At 30.7% G+C, this 22,555-nt stretch overlaps 1 protein-coding gene across 1 annotated transcript in view; it reads left to right on the plus strand.

The window, feature by feature from the left end:
- The window catches only part of LOC142332489 (protein O-mannosyl-transferase TMTC1-like), a 755,673-nt gene that overhangs the window by 515,507 nt on the left and 217,611 nt on the right, over positions 1-22,555 (plus strand). Inside the window, exon 8 of the mRNA XM_075378938.1 lies at positions 9,763-9,884. Within this exon, the coding sequence (XP_075235053.1) occupies positions 9,763-9,884 (122 nt within the window). The remainder of the gene's footprint in view (positions 1-9,762; positions 9,885-22,555) is intronic.

Consider the following 22,555-nt stretch of genomic DNA (forward strand, 5'->3'; position numbering starts at 1 on the left):
CTTTTATTTTAATATTTAGCACAAAGGATTAAAAATGATATAAGGCCATTGGAATATGTTATTTTAAAAGAATATTAAGCGAATTAATATAAAAATGTTTGAAATATAGAAACCGTTTCCTTGAAAACCCTGAGATTCTAATTAACATAAAAAAATTAAAACAAAGATATTTCAATGATGTAATTAGGGCTGAAGTACAGATAGTTTTAAAATTTCACACGCTATGAAATAGAAGCGAAACATATCTACACAAGGCGAGTCAAACTAAATTTAAACACGGGCCATTTAATGTAACGAAAGATTCAGGCGACCCACATCACATTTATAAATTTTCTTAAAATTATATTTTGAAGTGACGTTTCAGGAATGTGGTTAGGGTAATTAAAATGCAATAACTGAATTTAAGGTAATAATTTATAATATTGCTATTTAACTGCTTTTATTTAAACATTTATTTACTGGTAATTTATTGTATTTATAAAACTAACATTTTTTTCCGAAACTTGCCAGCGCTTTCCTTCTACTAGTTTTCCAATATCTGGATTCAAAGAAAGAGAACAGACAAATCTTCATTGTGGCAGATAGATGTTTATTAGTTAATCTTGATCTGTTGGCCGTTTTAATTTCATTGACGAAAATAGTTGCTCACACACAAGTACGTACTCCTAAAAATATATAAAATTTGTGCAGCAAACTTTTTAATTTCCGGATATTTTTCACCTAAATAAGAATATATTTTGGGAATTCCTACTTCTCGATATTTGTCTTTTAAAACCGAATTATTCTGAAAATCAATTCCAGTTTCCACATTTTCAAATTCAAAGAAAAATGTCCAATAAAAAGAGAAGTGTTTTGTAACCCTTTGAAATCATGATAACGTCTATCGAACTCATTTTTGATTTCTTCAATTTTAACACGATATTGTGAAAATGAGCAATTTTGATTTTGTACTTAACTGCTCACACGTAAGAAAATACTTCAAAAAGATTTTTTTGAATTTTTCTAACAGTCAGTTTTTGTACAAAACGTTTTATTGCGCCGTACATATTCGTTATTAATTGATCTTTGCCTTGAAATGTAATATTAAAATTATTCAGATGACCTGTATTTTCTGTTGTAAATGCCAGATTTTTTACCTACAAAAGTTCTTTTATCGTCTTTCGTTTTTTTCATCTTTTATTTTAAGAAATATAAGTACCTGTTATAAAAGCAGATAAAAGTCTTCACGATTTTGTGGCAGAAAACCAGCAAACTTCTGTGTAATAAGGAAGATCTTAGAATTTGGATTCTAAATCTTTAATGAACAAAGTAAACTGACGATGGTTTAATGCTCTAGATCAAATAAAGTTGACTGCTTTGTTGCTGTTTTAAGTACTTTGTCCATTTTTAAACAGAGAACTTGGTGATTAAAGCAATAAAAAATCCTGATTTTTGGTTTATCTGGATATTCATCTTGTAATTTTCTTGCAATCTGGACACAAATCCTTTAGTTTCAATTTTCTTCGATTTAGCGTCGTCAGTTTTTACAGAAACAAGCATGTCAATAGGAAGATTATTTTTTCCTAAAATACTACATACATTATCAAAAATATCTTTACCAGTCTAAGTTCCATATAGAGGGATAATTTACAACAATTTTTCGGTGATTCTCATATTGTTATCGCAACCACAAAAAAAAACAGAAACTTGTGTAATATCTCTCACATCCTTTCTTTCATCAATCGCAATTGAAAAGAACTGGATTTTGGTAAATGTTTCCTGTAGTTGTGAACTAACGTTATTTGCCATTTCAGTAATTCTGTCTACCACCGTATTTCTTGATAACGATATATCTCGAAATGACTGTACCTTTTCTGGACAGACGAATTCGTCAGTTTTTATCTTAAATTCCTTGATTAAAGGACCATCGATGATCTTGAATGTTTTGCTAATAGATAACTTATTTCGTAACTATGTTTTGTTATTGATTCATTAATTTTTATCAATTTTGTGAACACTCTGCTGGCTATTAAGTGAATTTTTCATTTTTCTTAATTTTTCTTCTCTTATTTTCCCTTCGAAGCACGACAATTTTTCTTCGTGATTAGTGCTATAATGCCGGTTAATGTTTTATTCTTTAGTTATACTAATTGATTCTTTGTAAATTAAGCCCGTAATTTTATTGTTCACTTCCACATAAAAATTGTTCTAATAATTAGTAGTAATAATAATTAAATATTATTAGCCTGGCAAAGAGGTTTTCTGTTCATGTTACCATAACAATTGAGATTCTTTTACTGAAGGACATTTTCTACTTTAACGTATAACTTACTATAATTTTAATACAATGAAGCCTATTTCATTAAATTTAAATTTAATTAAATCTATTTCATTAGATTTTTAATGAATAGTATGTAAAAAAAATTATATTTATTATATGGATATTCCTGAAGATGGATGAAGTTCTGAAAGCGCTAGAATATATTTAAACATTTCATAATTGTTGGTAAGCTAAAATTTAATTATTTACGTTATGTTATAGCATTAATTTAAAAAAATTAAATTTAAAAACAACTTTTAAACATCGATCGAACACAACACAATGCTTAAATCTGGATATATCAATTCAAGTAAATTTTTACGTAATTATTAGAAACGATTGGTTCTATAAATCAAGATGTAAATAATATCTAATAAAAAATATTATTGAATTTAAAGAAAGGTCAATATATAACTACATAAGTTTTAATGCAAATTTAAGTTTATAAGTTAAAACTTTTTTTTAATGAAAGAAAATAAAGAAAACTGAAAGGAAAAGTAAACTAAAAGTTACATATATATATATATATGAAACCGAGTGATATTACCAAGTTCGAAAAGGAAAAACGGGAGTTTAGGGAGAGAGAAAGTCCGTTCGTTCTTTAATAAGATTGGTAAAGATTGTTAAACAAAGTTGCTGATTTTGTATTTTATATAAAAGTTTTGTTATAGACTAAATTTTAGTTTAGTTATGCTTCTACAAGAGACCAAAAGTATAAGAGAACTTTCTGTTCAGTAGCAAAGGAATTTTCATCTGAATCAAAAAGCAATGTTACTCTTATGCATGAACTTAACTAAAAGTTTCGTTGGCTGTTGTTTGTAGTAATATATATATTAACTACTACATGTAATAACTATGTTAAAATATGAGGAAGTACTTATCACTGTATACTGTAGACTTGTGTGTCAATTCTTTAATCCGGCATAAAGTGAATTTTAGAATTTTTTTCTTACTCTCTGAAGGTTTATTACTCAAATTATTTGTTCGTAATTTTCTAAAAACATTCTGTAGATGTAAATACAGCAAATTTCTACTCACCATCTGACATTTACATTATAGAAGTCGAAGTCTTACTCCTAAGTAAAATATTTATAATTTTCAAACTTTCATAATGGTTATATTATTAATATAATTATCTTTCATAGTATTTAGTAAAATACGAATACGTGATTTCAAATATTTCTAAAAATTTAATAATATAGTACGTAAGATATAAGATATATTTTTAGATTCGCAAAATCTACACAAAAACAAATGTAACACAACAAAATGCTATCCTTAGCACAGATTCATTGTCCATTTTAATAAATCAATAAAATATCTCGGAATAATATTGGACTATCATATGAAGTGGAATGTCCATGTACAGTATTTAACATCAAGACTAAAATATCTTTTCATACATTTTACAAAATAAACCAAATTAAAATAATAAGAATTATATATTTTGCATAAGTTTATTCGCTTTTTAAGTATGGAATCGAGATACGGAGAGGAACATACGATACCCATCTTAATAAAATGTTTATACTCCAGAAATATTTAATTAGAGCAGCTCTTGGTTGACTAAGGTTATATCCCGGTTCACGCTTATTTGAAGAATCTAAAGTTCCTACTTTGAGACTAATATGTGTCAAGAAAGTAATACTACACATAAACAAATATATAAATGAATTTGAATTTATAAATACACCGTACACTATTCGTTCAGCAGGAACAAATACTTACACCGCACTCTTCTCAAAATTAACTGTTTGCAAAATTCAATTTTGGTATTACGACAGTATATTTTCTAACAAAGTTCACAATCATTTTAACGTCAAAATAATAAGACGTAAACTAATAAAAGAAATAGATGAATGGGTGAAACAAAATATATATTTTAAATTAACAAATTGAAAGGCAAAATAATCCACACTAATAACAATAAATTTAACATATTATTATAATAAATAACATACAACAAAATAAATTAATATACTACTTAACATTAAACAATCTACATATATAAAACTATGAACATTTAAGTGAATGCTAAGGCAGTACAAATTCATAAAAGTCATCTTGTGAATATTTTTTGTTGTCTTATCATACGTTCTCATAAATTATTTTTTTTTTATTTCTCCATAATAAAAGTATTCTTTTCTCATTTTTTTTTAGATTATGATTTATTTTTGTATTTTATTTGATTTCAATGTAAAATTAAATAATTTTTTATTTTGATTCTATGTATTTTTATTTAGTTAAATATTGTGTTTTTAATTAGTTCGTTTATTAATCATCTTATTATAATGATATGAACTCACAGGCACCACTCAAGTTTTGTTTTACTACCTAAGTCAAGGATGAATGTATTGAATAAAAAATTGTATATGTAATTTTCAAATGAAAATAAATAAATATTACTATTATATGAAGATTCCTTGAAAAAAAGATTACCGTGAATAAGAAAAAAAAAAAGTAAATCAGAAAATAGCAATCTTACCCCAACATTCTTACATTTCGCTTCTCCACATTAGACGTTTAACCGGAGAAAAAATTTCAAAATAAACAAAAGAAATTACAATAATGGAAATTCTTTACGAACAGCTGTTATTCTCTATGTTATTGTTGCCAACTTGAAAGTCAATTTTAAATAACTTTACCGCTTTTATTTTTTGTCTACTAAACGACCTTGGTATAATAATAACAAAGAGAAAATTAACCTCTTGATAGAACACGACAAAAACATAAACATACCCATTCGTAAAGAAATGTTTTAAGGTTATGTATCCACATTCAAGCCAAACATCCCAATTATTTAACCCGAATATCCCATTATATCCCAAATATGCGGGATACATTTAATTAATATTAATTATAGTTGATTATAAATTAATTAATTTCACATTAAAATAAGTTCAAACTTTCTAAATGAAAACACCCAATTTCGAGAATTTTGGGTTTACCAGTTTGCAATTTCCAAAATTGTTTTGGTATCTATAAGAACTACAGAAAATTAAAGCAGCTCTTATGAATAGATGCTATAAACATTTACAACTGTTACTATTTAACAGTTAAATTGAAGATATAAAAGAAATAAGTACAGGAAGATATAAGTTAAGATGCATAAGGTTTATTGATTACAGGATAAGTGTGGATGTTGGCACACACGCGCATCAAAGATTATTAATAGCCCTGAGGAAAAGATAATAGATTATGAAATTACAATAAATAAAGCAAAAACTAAAGTAAGCAAAAAAATGGATTTAATAATAAGAATGTATGAAGGAAAGATAGATAAATTTAAAGATACTGATATTTGGGGACTATCGTGAAAAAAGACTGCAAGAACGCATCGAGAATAAAAGGAAAGTTAGCAATGACAAAGGAACCCTTTAGACAGGAGAGGAAATTATTACACTGCAAACATGTGGACTTGATTTAAAGAAGATATTATCCAAATGCTATACATAATATATAATATATATTTCAATGAACTTACAAACATCGCAATTTTTACAATAATTTAACAATATTATGTCAACAATAATTATTAACAATATTACGTCTATTGCACCTTTTTATAACAAACACAGGTCACAGTGGATCAACCATTCCAATGCTTCGGGGGTAAGATCATGGATCTTGTAGGGAGCCTCTAAAAATGTATTTGGACAAACCAGGGCAAGATGGACAATCATTTGTTCTTCAGCTCCACATTGGTCGCAAGTGACTTGTATGGGACTGAAGCATGAATAATAAGGAAGAGGAAGAGGCTTTAAAATGTGAATGTATAGAAATTTGGAAGGATAAAGGAAGGAATATTACAGGAACCACATAAACTAAAAGGAAACTGGTTAAGATTTTTTTTTAGAGGAAATGGGATCTTGACAAAAGTATTGAAAGGAACAATAGAAGAATAAAAGAAGAAAACTAAAGTTAAGAGATTAGGTGAAAATTGGAAAGTACTAGGGGATAAAGCAGAAGGGTTAGGAAAGAAATGTATGTAGACAAAGGTGACCAAAGAGACCTGCTACCAGGTGGTGATGATGATAAGAATGACTGAAATAGATACTTTTCATCGTTGCGCGTACATTATTTTTGATGATTTTCAAGTTGTTTGGCATTCCATTTTTCAAGCAGATTGAATAATTTCGTTCAATTTACGTTATTTAAAAGAAAAATGACAGGTAATTGAGATAAGATGAACGAAGATGAAGGCAGAAAAATTAATTATGATCTATATAAAGTGTTACAGAAACAGGGATTATGGTAAATTTTAATTTCTTTCACTTAGTTACATAATGGTATCAACCATGTTTGCAGTACCTTTTTATTATTTTTTTTTTGTCTTTAGTCATTTGACTGGTTTGATTCAGCTCTCCAGAATTCCGTATCTAGTGCCAGTCGTTTCGTTACGGTGTACCCCGTACATCCTACATCCCTAACAATTTGTTTTACTTATTCCAAACGATGATTGTCTGCACAATTTTTCCATCTACATGTCCCTCCATAATTAAAGCGACTATTACAGGATGCCTTAATATGTGGCTTATAAGTATTTCTCTTCTTTTAACTAGGGGAGGTCCAGTCAAACGAGCTCATGATGTTCGACTGCCCAGCTATTGGGGGTGCCAGAACTCAGGCTACCCTGGAACTTAGAGTCAAGGGGAAAATCGGCCACTCACAAGCGGCGAGTCACTGTGGCGAGACCCGCATTGTCAGACCGTGTGGGAGTTCCTTGATGCGGTTGCTTTGTTCAACTGACATCAGTAGTTTACCTAAGGGAAGAGACTCCTATCGCGCTGCTGTAGGAAGCTAACCAAGAGATATGGTTATATCTACCAGCCTGATTAAGGCTCCAAGCGCTTTAATGGTGGACAGGTACTTGTTGGCATTCAGCGGTTAAAGCGTGGCAACAAATTGCTGTCTTCAAATTGCTTCCCGACGAATCCAGGTTTGAATGGCTCGTCTCCACGTTCGGTACGTTACGGTTCAAAATACTTGGGTGTTATCCATTATGAGAATTTTCGGTTCAAGGAACATCTACAGTTTGCAGTAAAAAAGGCCGCTGATGCTTTTTATGGAATCCGTAGAGACATTCATCCCGATTGGATGCTGAATTACCGTACCATAAGTTTCCTGTTATAATGTATGTTGCGCCTGTCTGGGCTCACCGCAAGGCTTTTAGGTATTGCGCGGACATTTTGCTGCGGGCCCAGCGAATCCTCTTGCTGACTGTTATTGGCAGTTACAAATTAATTATTGATAGTTATATATGTTTTAGTAATTGACGGGGTAAGCCTACCCATTTTAGTGATATATTACAAATGGGAGGTGGGACACAGAAGCGAGTGGTGTATTGTACCACGCTTATTCCGCTCACGCTTTTAGGTTAGTTCTAGAAGCTAGTTAGAACACTGGTTGCTAAACTGTTTCTTGGCTCAGTAGCCGTTTGTGGCACAGACATTCGGTCTTATGCTTTAGGACGACTGAATGGGGTGTTGGTGAGAGACATTTCAAGCAAACCAATCTTCTTTTAACTAGGCTTCTTCTTTAATATTAATAGCTTTAATATTTATATTATAATAAATAAAAAAAATTCCTTTCGACTCGCCGGAAGGCGAAGGTAAATTTTACCGGTGCTAAGTAGGAGATAAAAAGATTTTCAACTTAAAATTAAGAAATACTTCAAATTTACTCAATACTTTGCCTATTAAGGGAGGTATGAATTTCGTCTTCAAAACCCCATTTTTCCATCCCCTGGGCCAATGTTTGGTGATACCAGAAATCTTTACTTACATAAGTTGTAGGTTTTCATCAAAAAAAATAGTAGAAACTTTAAAGGAATTCGATATTTTCCTTAGTAAGAAAGTTATAGCGGTAATTTGTTTTTTCGAAAAAGCCCTCCCCATTTCCACCCCCACGGTCCGATTTTGGCCGTTAACAAACTCTACCGAGATAATAGGACGGGTTATTTTTAAGAAACAATTTGAAAGTGATTGGCGTAAAATTACGGCAGTTTTCGTGTTCAAATAAGCGAAATATGTATATAAAAAACTTTTCAGCTGATGGTGATTTTGGGGTCTGGGGAATGTGAAACGTGAAAATATGTCGAAATTTTTTGGAAGTTGTATCTTGTTACCCATTACAATAGGTAGCTTTCTTATGAAATCTGCCTAATAAAGATAAAACACCTGAAATTAATTATACACAAGTATAATAATTAAGTACCGAGAAATTAACATGTTTTTTTTTCATGAGATAAACATAATACCTATTTTTAAAAGTTGAATTACAGCGGTTAGACGAATATTGGAATTTAAAAAAGTGCGATGAATGGTTTTTATTTTATTTTATTTATTTTGAAATGAATATGGAGTGTTTTAAATACTAAGTGAATTTTAATTAAACAAAAGAGACCATCACTACCACAAATGTGTTCCGTTCCTGTTTTATTTAAACTGAGTATACCGATTTAATTCAACTCAAGTAACACGAGTATGAGAGCTTTACTCTGTTCAAATCCTGGAAATTAATTTACCAGTCAGTTTTGTTTTACACGCGTAATTTTATTTTTTGCAATGGAAATTAAATACTCATTTGTACCAGTAATTGTTTTCTGTTTTGTTTGTTCGTTTATATATATATATATATATATATATATATATATATATATATATATAATCCTTTTATAATACGGTATTTTATTTTTTAATTGATAGAAAATTAATTGTACATTCTTATTTATTTAAAATCATAACCCATATTTCCAATAAATATATAAATACCCTCTATATCTAAAAACATTTCTACCCACAAACGTTTTGACAGATGATTTTTCATTTAGCTATATTATAGAAAATAATTATTAAAAAAAAACTTTTTTGCGTAGTAAACGTAAATTATTACGTTACAACTATATAGAATGAATGGCGAAGTTCTCTGTAGACTTTCATAACCTATTCTACACGTGAAAATAATACAAAAGTACATATAAACTTCGTTTAATTGTTTAAAGCTTCGTTCTAAAATGCTTCGTTTCCGATTCGCGGTTTGTGAAAAATTTCGATCGATTTAAAATTTTACGTGATTATTACACATTTAACAAAGTAAATTTAAGTGAATGATAAAAATTTATTGGTTTTCACAACAAATTTATCAAAAACTACTGCAGATAAGGTCCTGAGACTTATTTTATTCAATTTTACAGGTCAATACCTAAAATAAATCATTAATCCTGTCCTTTAATTAACGTTCGAAAAATATCAGTACGACCACACATCACCGGGGTAGGTAAAATCTGAGCGACATCTTTCACTATCCGTAACTTGCAAACGAAACATTTTATAACGTATAAGTATATGAATTTTTTCATTTCTTTCTACGAGTAGAATAGGTTATTAAAGTGCTGAGAGAACTTCAAGATACATCCTTTACATATTTTCAATTAATTTCTGGTATAAATTTTATTGTTTCAGAGTCAAAAACATGCACCTCTTGTTTTGGGTGCATTACTTCTTTCGTTGCCTTTTTTACCCGCAACAAATTTGTTAGTTACTGTCGGTTTTGTGATAGCAGAAAGAGTACTATATATACCAAGGTAAGTTTATTCTCAAAATTTGTGTATTTCTTAATTATAATTATATATTATTACTTTTTATAATTTTCTTTGAAAACCTTTTAAAAAACGTTTTATTTAATAAAAATATTTATTTATAAAGTAATTATTAACTGAAAAAAAAAATTATAATTAAAAAAATAAGCCTTCTTATCTTAACTTTGTTATATTTTTTTATATAAAAGGCATGTTTGTAAAATAAGATCCATTTAGAAATTGCAGTCTAAATATGCAATGTAAACAGATGGCACTTGTATATGTCGTATCTCGATGAGTGGCGGCTCGCATATAGGCACTGTGAAACTGCAGCACCCCCTATTCCCACTAGATATTATCGATAACATTTAATATAATGATTCCTTTTTCATGTAATTCTTTCTTTATAATTGTACAATATACAATCCTTAAGCTTAATGTCAATAGCCATCCACCAGTTTATGAAAATGATACAAAAATCTTTGTATGCAACTGTGCGCTTCACAGCTCCAATTGCGTGGTATTTGGGTGTTGTACGCATGCGCAAATAGGAAGCTGCACACAGGACTGCGAGGGAGAGAGAGAGAGCGAGTGTGTGAGAGAGAGAACACTGTTGCTCCCGCAGTGCCGATCCTGGCGTGCTGGTGGAAGGTAATTTTTTTTTACTCCGCGTATGTTTGGAACGTTCTTTGTTCGTTTCCTTTTCTAGTTTAGTCGGTGGAAGGAATATGAAAGTGGTTTTGTTGTTATTTCATTGTAATCAGAAGATGACGGAAATTAAGGGCTCTGTGATTGCCAAATCTGTCCGAAAACACGCTGGAAGGGCGAAATAGACGGTAATTAGTAAAAATTAATTATGTATTTGTTACTGTGTACAAGAAATTTAAATTAAGCACCGTTGGACTATAGTGTTTTTAAGCGAATATTTTATTAAGTTATTATCTAATAATACTAAACAACATTATCTGTATTGACATTTAATTATTTATTCGGTTAAACCGAATACGGTTTTTAATCGCAATAAACTTAAAAACCGTGTACCGTATTCTTGAATGTGATAAAGTGTAGATTTACATAATTATCCTGTTTCCAGCTATTTCTTTTTATTCATTTTTCTCGATTCTTTTATTTTACAGAAAACCTTAACCGTGGCCTTGAAAAGGCCCAGAAAAAGTTTCTGGAGCAGCACTCCCACTAATTTTAGCTACGAGCCGCTACTAATCTCAATCCTTCTAAGATCAGCTGTTAACAAAATAATTTAGTCACATTGTGGTTAGTTTTCTGCATTCATTCATTCATTTATAATGAGTGCTACAATTCGTGATCTTGCCCAATTGTGAAATACGGATAGTAATCCGAATTTTGATGGCAGAAAATAATAAATTCTTCTGCGGCCAAAATTCGTAAGTAAATTTGAGAAGGTTACGTGTAATAAAAAAAGTAAGAGGGTGTTACCGTTCATTTCAAAACGTACGTTCATGATAAAGAAAGTAGTAGTGATAACGAATTATTTGATTAAAAATGTTGGCGAAAAAATTCGAGAACACCGGAAAAAAAAATTTGTCTTGCTGCACCGCATGAATATTTGTGTCGTTTCGAAAATAAAGGTGATGAATTGTTTAATCATTACCGGAAGTGAAACTTTAATTTCTTATTTCAATTTCATGAGAAAGCAGTCAGCAGTGAATAATGAAAACTAATTTAGAACTGGAATCTATTTAATGGTTTAAAAAATTAATGGCCTACCGTTTTTACCATACGTTTGAGTACTACGTAAACCTTTGAAGTTCCTGGTGGTAAATTTTACAACATTCTGTGGTTGATTTACATTATATATATATATATATATATATATATATATATATATATATATATATATATATATATATATATATATATCTATCACACTAAATTTGACTATAATATATATAAAAACCAAAAGAAAATATATTAAAAAAAAATAAAATGATAAATATATGTATATATATATATATATATATATATATATATGAAAGGAAATGATCATATTTCATACTATCAATTTCTGATGCGTTTTTGTTTCTTAATTCTCGGATAGGTTAAAATCTCGTTATTCAAAATCGATCTCTAACGTACACTTAACGTTTCCTCAAACTGATATCATCCAAATTGTTTTTTCACACAGATCATATTTTTCAATCATGTTTTATGAAGTTGATATGTGAATAAAGTAGATCAGTAAAAAAGTCAAAGTAAAATATTAAATTTTTTTATAAAAAAAAATGAAATTTTTAAATGAAACAAGTGGATACAAACATTTGAAAATAAAAGTGTTACAACAAAAATACAAAGAAAAATATAGATAGCAAAAGATCGCACAAGTTTATAGCAATAATATTGTTGTTAAAAAGTATAACAAAAAACAACAATAACATTTTTCTGAGAATAAAATGGTTAGTAATTTCCTGCAGAGTCTATTCAGAAAAACTTGATGATTTGCATTACAACAGAATTTTTTGAGCTTTGTCTTCTTGTTTTAAAATATACGGTAGGGGGCATGTTGGTTGGTGTTGCTTCATTCGAAATGGAACGTATAAATTTAGAAATTTCACGCTTCGTAGAAAACTACCATTCTCATACTATCTTTATTTATTTCTCACTCACTCATTCTCTCTCTCTCTCTATTTCTGTCATTCTACCTCTCTTATTTTATCTCATCCGAATACAAAAAAAGATATATATATATATATAAGCTATTCTCACAGTTATACCCCCTCTCCTGTAAAACAATACGATTACCCATCAACCAATGTTATACAATCCGTTCTTTTTCTGCTATTATTCAGCCAACTGTCTTTTTTATATACATTTATATATATAACCATTTTAAAATATAATCTTTACTTACTGGAAGGATGCCTGCTGTTTCAAGTTTCCTAACAGTCACTCAGAAAAATTTCCTAGAAAGTTTAGTTTAGGAAATTATTTTTCACTTGTTATGTTTTCGCTTTTTCAACACTGATCTGTTAAATTATAAATAAATAATGTATGTTAAAATATATATATATATACATATATATGCCCAGATATCCGGGCAGACATCCTTTGCGCACGCAGAGGTCAGGGAGAGGACCTTCATATAAGGGTCCGTGTTACGGGTGGCACTACTGCCAAGCTTCGGCAGCAGAAAATGGATAAAGTTGAAGGTATGAGTGTAACGAGAGGTAGGGGCGTGCGGCGAATCTATTTGTTGATAAAGGACATTGACGCCTTTACCAAGGAGGAGAAATTGGTGAATGACATGCGGAAGATCACTCTGAACCCGTTTACAATCGATATCCTCTCCCTGAGGTCGTCATATGGAGAAGCGAAGAAGGCGATGGTGGCTGATCAGTTGCTGAAGATTGGGCGAATTCGCATCGGTTGGGTTTCCTGTCGAGTGCGAAAAGTTCTGCAGAAAAGCGATGTTATCGGGTGGAGAAGACCACCGGGCTGAGTTCTGTTGCGGTCTTGACAAAGACTTTGCTTTAATTATGGTGGTGAGGGACATCTTCGGAAAGACTGTCAAACTGAGGATAAATGATCCTTATGTAAAGTTCAAGGACGTTCAATTGGAAGCCGTGGTTGCAGGACCAGCAGCAAGAAGTGAGACCCGTCCGCCTTTGCTTTTGAGGACGACCTAGGTTTGCGAACGCCTCATCCAGGAGGGGTGGGACGCTCACGTGTCCCACTTTCAATGATTGGACGGGAACTTCACGACAGGAAGTTAAAGTAAGACTATAGTCCCGGTGGGGGATTCCTCCGGGATTCCCTGTTAGACGCGTGGCGTCAAAACCGGAGTGTGGGTGGGGACACCCTCTTGGGGCCCCTCATTAGAGGCATGGCGAATGATTAAAGACCAAGTCCCCGGTATCTGGGGGAACCTTAGTTCTTACCGAGGTAGTTTGAGGCGATGGCACCCCCTGGAGCTAATAAATAATAAATATATATAAAGTAAATATTTTTTATTTTTACCGAATTTTCTAAGAAAAGTACGGTATTACTTTCGGTCGCGCGGCAGAATGGGGGTATGAAATTGAATTTTCTTTAAGGTAAGGTTTTAAGGCAAGGTTTTTAGGTTTTAAGGTATAAAGAGTACGAAAAACCCATTCATTTGAAATAATCTCCTTAAATCTATATAGGTCTAAGTATACAATCTTGTGGCCCAAAAATCCCCAAAACTATTAAATCAATTTCATTAAAATCTAGAATTCCTTTACAAAGTTGTGCATGTGTAGATTTGATGAAGATTGATGTAGACGTTTTTCGAGTGAACCCCTTCGCTCAACTTAAGCCGAAATAAAAGTAGTTTTTTTAACTACGAAGTGGAGTATTTTTCAAGTGCGCTTAAGCCACTGCATACTCCCGCTCATCCATGTAACTAATGAGTTACAGGGGTGAGCGAGTTGAAATCTGATGTTTGTGTATCTAGTCTATTGGTTAATTGAACGTATGTAGTGCGTTGTACAGTGAAAAATCAGTGTGTTTCTGACTGCGAAATTGCGATAGCGTTGGAATCGAAAAGTCGGTCTTGAACAGAACTGCGCAAGAGTTTTTTAATTAGTTTTTCATCAGCTAATACAGCAAATTATTATTATTGTTGATATTATTTTCTTTTTTTGTTTTTGTTTTTAATAAGAGAGATGTGAAATCATAAATTATGAATGAAATAAAAAATAAATAAAATAGAACTAAAAATTTCGTGAACAGATTAATCTAAATTAAAACAAATAATGCATGTCAAATTTTATTATATTTATTAAAATTCATATTAGGTCTAAACTAAAACCGAGATATCATTCATTCGTTTTAATAAAACTAAAATAAAATCGACAAAAAACAATAAAACACTCATTGGTAAAAAAAAAAGTTGTAATATACATGCAAAACAGAACTAATCAATTGCAACAAATCATAATAATGACGGAAGGAGAACATGTACAGTAACCATAAAAATTCAATAAATAAATAACGAGAGAAAGCTAATAACAGAGGAAGAAATAACGATTAATAATAATTTTTTTTTATGAATATTAATTCACCAAATAAGCTTACAAGTTAGCTTGTACATGGGCATATGGGAATTACATTTTTTAGCGTATGAAAAAACCCATGCCTAATCGGGGATTCATGCCTGGGACTCTTGGATGAAATGCTGAGATGTTACCACTCTGCCAAGAAGGTCAGTGGATGGCGTAATTTATTGTACGTATATATATACTAACGTTCTTCAATCGTAGCTTTGCACGCAACACATTTTTTAATAACAACCTTATTTATTTATAAATAAACTTTATTTAATCAAAAGAATATTGTTTTTAGGTTTTCATTAAATCTTCGTCGCGGCATTTAGTGAAACTTTTGGCATATATTTTTGTAGTGTAAGAATAAATAACCTTTATAGTATGTTTTTTTTGTTGTCCTGCTCCCCTGGGCCGGCTCATCATATATTACTCAGCCCAGGGGAGTATTCTTGCGACTCTAATGAACCTCCCCTCCTACCGACAGTACGTCCGGCATGGTAGGTCGGCTCACGGGTTCGGGAGATCTTTTCCTGGTTCTTTTCCTTATTCTCACCCAGCAGCCGGGTCTCGGTCTTTTTTTTCCTAAAATAACTCCTCCCACTTCTTGTAATCCACGTCGTTTGCTCGTATAACCTTAGCCACGAATCTCTCTATTGTCATTCCTCTTTACCTCACAAAATATAATTTGTTTTAGTTTCCGGGGTAATCTCTATTATGTTATATCTGGCGTTTAGATCCTTCCAACGGGCATATTCAAAAAAGGTGTGGCAGAGAGTGTCCTCTTGACCGCAGTGCACACAATTTGGGAGCTCCCTTCTAATCCTCTTTAAGTATACACCAAATCCTTCGTGACCGGAGAGGAAATGTGACAGGTCGTACCCCACGTCGCCGTGCTTCCTTCCCAGCTACGATCATAGCTCAGGAATAAGTTTGTTTGTCCACGCCCCAGTGGGAGCGGCATCCCACTTCTCTAAGTAGACACCAAATCCTTCGTGACCGGAGAGGAAATGTGACAGGTAGTACCCCACGTCGCCGTGCTTCCTTCCCAGCTACGATCATAGCTCAGGAATAAGTTTGTTTGTCCACGCCCCAGTGGGAGCGGCATCCCACTTCTCTAAGTATACACCAAATCCTTCGTGACCGGAGAGGAAATGTGACAGGTCGTACCCCACGTCGCCGTGCTTCCTTCCCAGCTACAATCATAGCTCAGGAATAAGTTTGTTTGTCCACGCCCCAGTGGGAGCGGCATCCCACTTCTCTAAGTAGACACCAAATCCTTCGTGACCGGAGAGGAAATGTGACAGGTAGTACCCCACGTCGCCGTGCTTCCTTCCCAGCTACGATCATAGCTCAGGAATAAGTTTGTTTGTCCACGCCCCAGTGGGAGCGGCATCCCACTTCTCTATCCATTCTTGTAGCAAGAGATTGGTGGCATCTTCCCTGTTCATGCTTTCATAGATATGTTTCATTTAGGAAGGCCGTAACTGGAAGAATAAATAAGATGCTGTGCGTGAACATACTCTAGGGCGAGCCAAAAATTACGTAAGTAACCTCTCGGCATCACGTGGGTAGCGCATCCGGAGTTGCCGGGTTTGAAACCCGGTCAGGTGTGGCATTTTCACAACGCTACAAATCATTCATCATACCCTAACGGTGAAGCTATAACTAACGGTCGTCCCGGAGGTTAAAAAAGAAAGCAAAAAAAGAGCTACATAAATTTGTCCGTGGCAGAATCAATCCTACCTTAAGTCAATGCTGTCAACATAAATTGTATTTGAGACATAATAATCGTCATTTTTATCATCCCTGTCATGGTTCGTCCGCGCTATGTGGTTACTTGAGTTTCCCATCGCGTTCACAGGAAATTTGGTAGACCATATTCTCTTCTAGCCAGGGGGTTCTGCCCCCTGAACCCTACTATGTTAATTAAATTAATGCTTGTGAAAATAATAATGATAAATAAAAATGTATAAAAAATAATTCCGCTTACCAACCGACGTAATTAATTATTATGTTCTGGCGTTTCAGAAAATATTTTTCCATCATCTGGAACATCTGATAAACTTGAATATAAGTATTCACTTCACATATAAATTTGATGTAGATTAAAATTAAAATAAAATAAAATTTCCGTAAATATAATAATAGATCGTCACGTTATAAAACAAGTCATACATTTGTACGTTTAGTCGATAAAAGCGTCTCAATTTTTATGTGCATGGTATAAAAACAATTTGGCCAATATACGAATCAATAATTATTGTCTAACATTTGTGTGAATAAAATGTGGTTTTCAAAATTCATTTGTTCATATATCAATTGGTTGTTATTTAAGTAGATGTGAAATTTTTCTAAGATATTCGTTTTATAAAAGTCATTGGAGTATTCAAGGTTATTAATAAAATTATTTTGATTATAATCATGATCGTGTTCTATGATCTGTTTGGCAAAATTAGATCTTTCTTTGTTTCCTTTATTTATAAAATGTGTGTGTTCGTTAATTCTAATCGAAAAAGATAGATTAGTTATAACGATGTATTCTAAATTGCAATTAGCGCATTTCAAACTATATATTGCCTGTTTATCTAAATTGAATGTATTATTAGGTTTTAGAAGGATCTTTAATATTTATGTAGTTTATTATATTGCTGTTCGTTATATATGCTGTTGTTAATTCGAATTTTATTGAATTTCCTGTAATTTATATTATAAATCTTATATAAATCAAATTTTATTTATATTATAAAATATCTCTCTCTCTCTCTCTCCCTGTGTGTGTATGTGTGTGTAAATAATAACTAAATAATATTTATTATTATTATTAACATCAAAGTTAATATTAATATTTTTACAGATAAAAAGAATATTGATTTGTAAACTCAAATTTGAAAACAGACCTCAATAACTCTTAAATTATTACTATGTAGAACATAATCATATTGGTAAAGAATATTATTGTAAAAAAAAGTCATTTCAGAAATTAATATTAATTTTAAGATGCTACGATTTACTGATGATATAATAATTCTAGCTGAGAGTAAAAAATATTTAGAAGAAACAATGAACGGCAAAGATGAAGTCCTGCGCAAGAACTAACGCATGAAAATAAACAAGAACAAAATGATAGTAATGAAATTTAGTAGAAATACTGTAAAAATAGGAAGAGAAAAGATTATGGAGGTAGAAGAATTTTGTTATTTGGAAAGTAGAATTATTAAAGATGGACGAAGTAGAGCGATATAAAATGCCGAATACCGCAGGAGAAACGATCGTTCAGTCAGAAATATGATTTGTTTACATCAAAAATTAATTTAAACCTCAGGAAAAGATTATATGTTTGAAGCATAGCTTTATATGGAAGTGAAACTTAGACGACCGGAGTACCTGAGAAGAAAAGATTTGAAATTTTTAAAATGTGGTGCTACAGGAGAATATAAAAAATCAGATGGGTGGATAAAGTGACAAATGAAGAGGGGCTGCGACAAATTGATGAAGAAAGAAGTATTTTGAAAAATATATCTAAAAGAAAAGAAAGACTTACAAACCACATATTAAGGCATCCTGAAATAGTCGCTTTAATATTGGAGCTACAGGTAGAAGGAAAAAATTCTGCAGGCAGGCAAAGTTTGGAATATGTAAAACAAATTTCTAGGGATGTAGGATGCTGAGGGTATAACGAAATGAAACGACTAGCACTAGATAGGGAATATTGGAGAGCTGCATCAAACCAGTCAAATGACTGAAGAAAAACAAATTAATTTTAGTAAACCTTCTTAAGGAAAAATTTCATTTTAGTAACAAAAAGTAGCATTTAAATTAAATTTTATTTAACATGAACAAATAATATTATATTGTATCTTTTTTTGAAACAAAAACTATTTAATATATGTATAGTAATTCCAGTTCTTTTTAGATAAATTTCATAAGAAAGCTAGTTATTGTAATGGGTATCATGATTCAACTTCCGGAAAAGTTCGACATATTTCGCGTTTCACATTCTCCAGACCACCATCACTTCAAAAGTTTATATATATATTTCACTTTCTATTGGACTCGATAACTGCCGTAATTTTGCGCCAATCACTTTCAAACTGATATACATAAAGTACAACGACTCAAAATCTCGGTCGAGTTCGTTAATAGAAAGAATGGGACCATGGGGGTGAAATGGGGAGGGCTTTTTCGAGAAAAAAAATTTATCGCTATAATTCCTTATTAAGTAAAATATCGAATTCGTTTAAAGTTCCTACTATTTTTTGGGCAACAGCGTAAAACTTATTTAAGTAAAATACCAACTACTGGCCCAGGGGATGGGAAAAATTGTGTTCCGATAACAAAAAAATGATAATACCTGAATCAAAAAATTCATACCGAATCAGAAAAAAATCATATTGACTCGGTTTAAAGTTGCTGCTAGTCCTCTAAACATTACCTAAACCTTTTGCCTGTAACAATTTTTTATATGAGGAACCCTTACGGCAAGGGATGACCAAACGTTTGCTGGAATTGTAAGAAGATAAACTGGATTGTAAGATGGACTTGTCGTATGCTAAACATGTGAAACTTTTTTCACAGACAATCTTTGTCATATTGAGTATATTTGAAGTTTTTCTTAACTTTATGGTGGAAATATTTTTTATCTCCGACTTAGCACCGGTGAAATCTACCTCCGCCTTCCAGCGTGCCGAAAGGGATTTTTTTGATGTATTAGCAGATATCTGAATTTTGTTTTTTTATTTATTTAAATTTATGATTAAATGATATATTTGAAAAATAAATATAGTATTTACACTTGGTTCAAAAACAGTTTTACATTATAGAACTATGGTACCAATTTTAAATGTGTGAAAATTGTATCATGCGCCGACTCTGTGGCGGAGTAGTAGCGACTTTGTCTTTTATCCTGAGATGTCTCAGGTTTTGTTTTCCCGTTCAGGCATGGCAATGATGTAGGTTTGGCTACATCATTTTCATGTTCCCACGTAAAAGATTCTTTTATAAGCTGCTATCGTAAATTAATTCATTGATCAAATAAAAAGAAAACGGCATTAATTTAGTAAATTTAAAAATTATAACAGAGGTTTTTATAATTCAATTAAAATCCTATAAAATGTTTTACGATAAAAAAAATAACAATTATATGTCTGAAATAAAAGTTTAACTATTAGATTTATATTTAATAATAAAATATTTTCGTGAGATGTAAATCCGAAAACAAAAATGATTTTATATAAAATAGCATTAAATAGTGGTTTTAACTCAAATGAAATAACTGATATAAAAGCTAATAATTGGATTTTGTTTTAAATTTACATTAAAACTAAACAATTATTTAATTTTAGAAATAAAATTACTTTAAAATACGTAAAAAAATTGTTAAAAAAAGCACAGATAAATATAGGTGTAAAAATAAAATTAATAATAAAATAAATATTTTTATTTAAATAAAGATTATGAAAAAATACAAATCCCTCTAATGATTCACGAATTTAAAACACAGATTAATCAAAAACATTGCAGTTAGTAAAAATAACAAAGCAAATTTATCTAACATCTGAATATTTTGTAAAATGCAACGTAGAGATAATGAAATTATAAACCGTATGACAATATAAAAATATATAAATAGAAATAAAAGAAAAAATTAATTAATTGAAAAATATACATTATATTAAAAAGAATATAATTCATAAAATAATTTAATTAATAATAGTAGTTTTATCAGTTATGTATCTAAGTAATAATGGAATGAAATATGATAGATGTACAATCCATTAATAAAATATATTAAACTATTACAATGCATTCTACAAACCTTTTCGCATATATTGTCATTTAAAAAAAATAAAAAATATATATATATAAATTAGTTAAATCAAACATCACAATATATACATATATATCAATACTATATATACTATTTACAAAGTGTTTCTAAAATGGTGGGCTGGCTGTACTTTTACGGATTCAACTTGTAAAACTAAACAAAATACATCTTTAGGAAAAATGGCAATTTTTTCTTCCTTCTCCTCCTTTCTGTCATTTTGTTATTTTTATATAAAAATTTATATCTTTGTTCGGATAGACGAATCGCATTAATATTTGGTAAACGTCTTGCTAATAAAATTTTAGAATTAAAAAAAAAAATTAGTACTTAAATACCTTCACAAATTACAAAATGATGGCCATGATTATTTATCAATCCATTATATCTCCATAAATATTAGCTTTATTAAAATTAATGATATTACTAAAATATTAAGTCTTTTATTTTTAACAAAATTACATTTAATTTTTGAAAATCGGTTAATAAATAGCCGAGTTATGGGAGAAAATTGATATAATTTTGTGTCTGTTTTCATGTCCACCACTTTACGTTCAATTCGATGAAATATTAATTGTTTTTATTTATTGTTAATTCCAGTATTATATAAACTAGTATCAAATTAAGAAATAATTTTCTTACTATAACAGACCTGATGATAATGATACAAAATTATATCAATTTTGTAATTTTGTTCAAAATAAAAGGCTTAATATTTTAGCAAATAACATTCATTTTGATAAAATTAATATTTATGGTGATATAATGAATTGAAAAATAAACATGGCCGCCATTTTATAATTTGCAAAGGTATTTAAGTCCTGATTTTTTGCTAATTTTAAAACTTTATTACCAAGACGCTTACAAAATATTAATGTGATTCCTCTATCCGAACTTAAAATATAAATTATTATACCAAAATAAAAAAATGTCGAACAGGGGGAGAGCGAAAGATAAATTGCGATTTTTATTAAGGATATTTTTTGTTTGTTTTTACAGTAACATGCGAAAAAGTATCACCAGTCCACCAGTTTAGAAGCATTCAATATATAAACAAGGTCTTTTTCTTCTGTCCCAGAAAACTACTAAACATTATGAAATCGTAATTGTAGCTTAATTTCTTATCTTAGACACTGGAATTTTATACCATCATAAAAATCACCAATCTCAGTACAACATACATCGTAAATAAAACAAATGTATAAATGAATAACTTAGAAATATTTTTATTTTTAGTCCCATTATCGATCAATAGTTTTATCAATATCTCTGAGAATGTATCGGTAAACAAGTAATGAACAGACTCAGATCAAACATTCCTGAGATTACGGTTAATTCAAATCCAACCACCAAAGAAAACCGGTATCCGTTGTATACAAATCGGAATAAAAATCCTTTATACGATTTGAACGTTAGAACTCTCGATTTCGAAATCAGCTGATTTATAACGACGGGTTTTACCACTAGACCATCCCGGTTGGTTAACCTACAACATTGACCATATCTAGAGAGATACTGTCTTTATCTATCGTTGTCTAATTCAATATTGACTTCTTCAATATGTTATGTGATTTACTAAATTTAATATGATTTTCTCAAAAAATATAAATTTGTATAACTGTTGTAACAAACACAATCCGTCCCATAGGAAAGGTGACTATGTGAAATAAAATACAAGACGTTGTTTATTTTTAGTTTATATGACTTTTTATCCAAAATAGGCTCCTTTTGAGTCAATACACAACTGGAAGCGTTGGAAAAATTGTTCGAAACATTTCTGCTTTTCAACTTATGAAATTGCCTGCAGTTCC

Source organism: Lycorma delicatula, chromosome 11 (genome assembly GCF_047948215.1).
Source record: "Lycorma delicatula isolate Av1 chromosome 11, ASM4794821v1, whole genome shotgun sequence".
In the NCBI taxonomy this organism is placed as follows: Eukaryota; Metazoa; Arthropoda; class Insecta; order Hemiptera; family Fulgoridae; genus Lycorma; species Lycorma delicatula.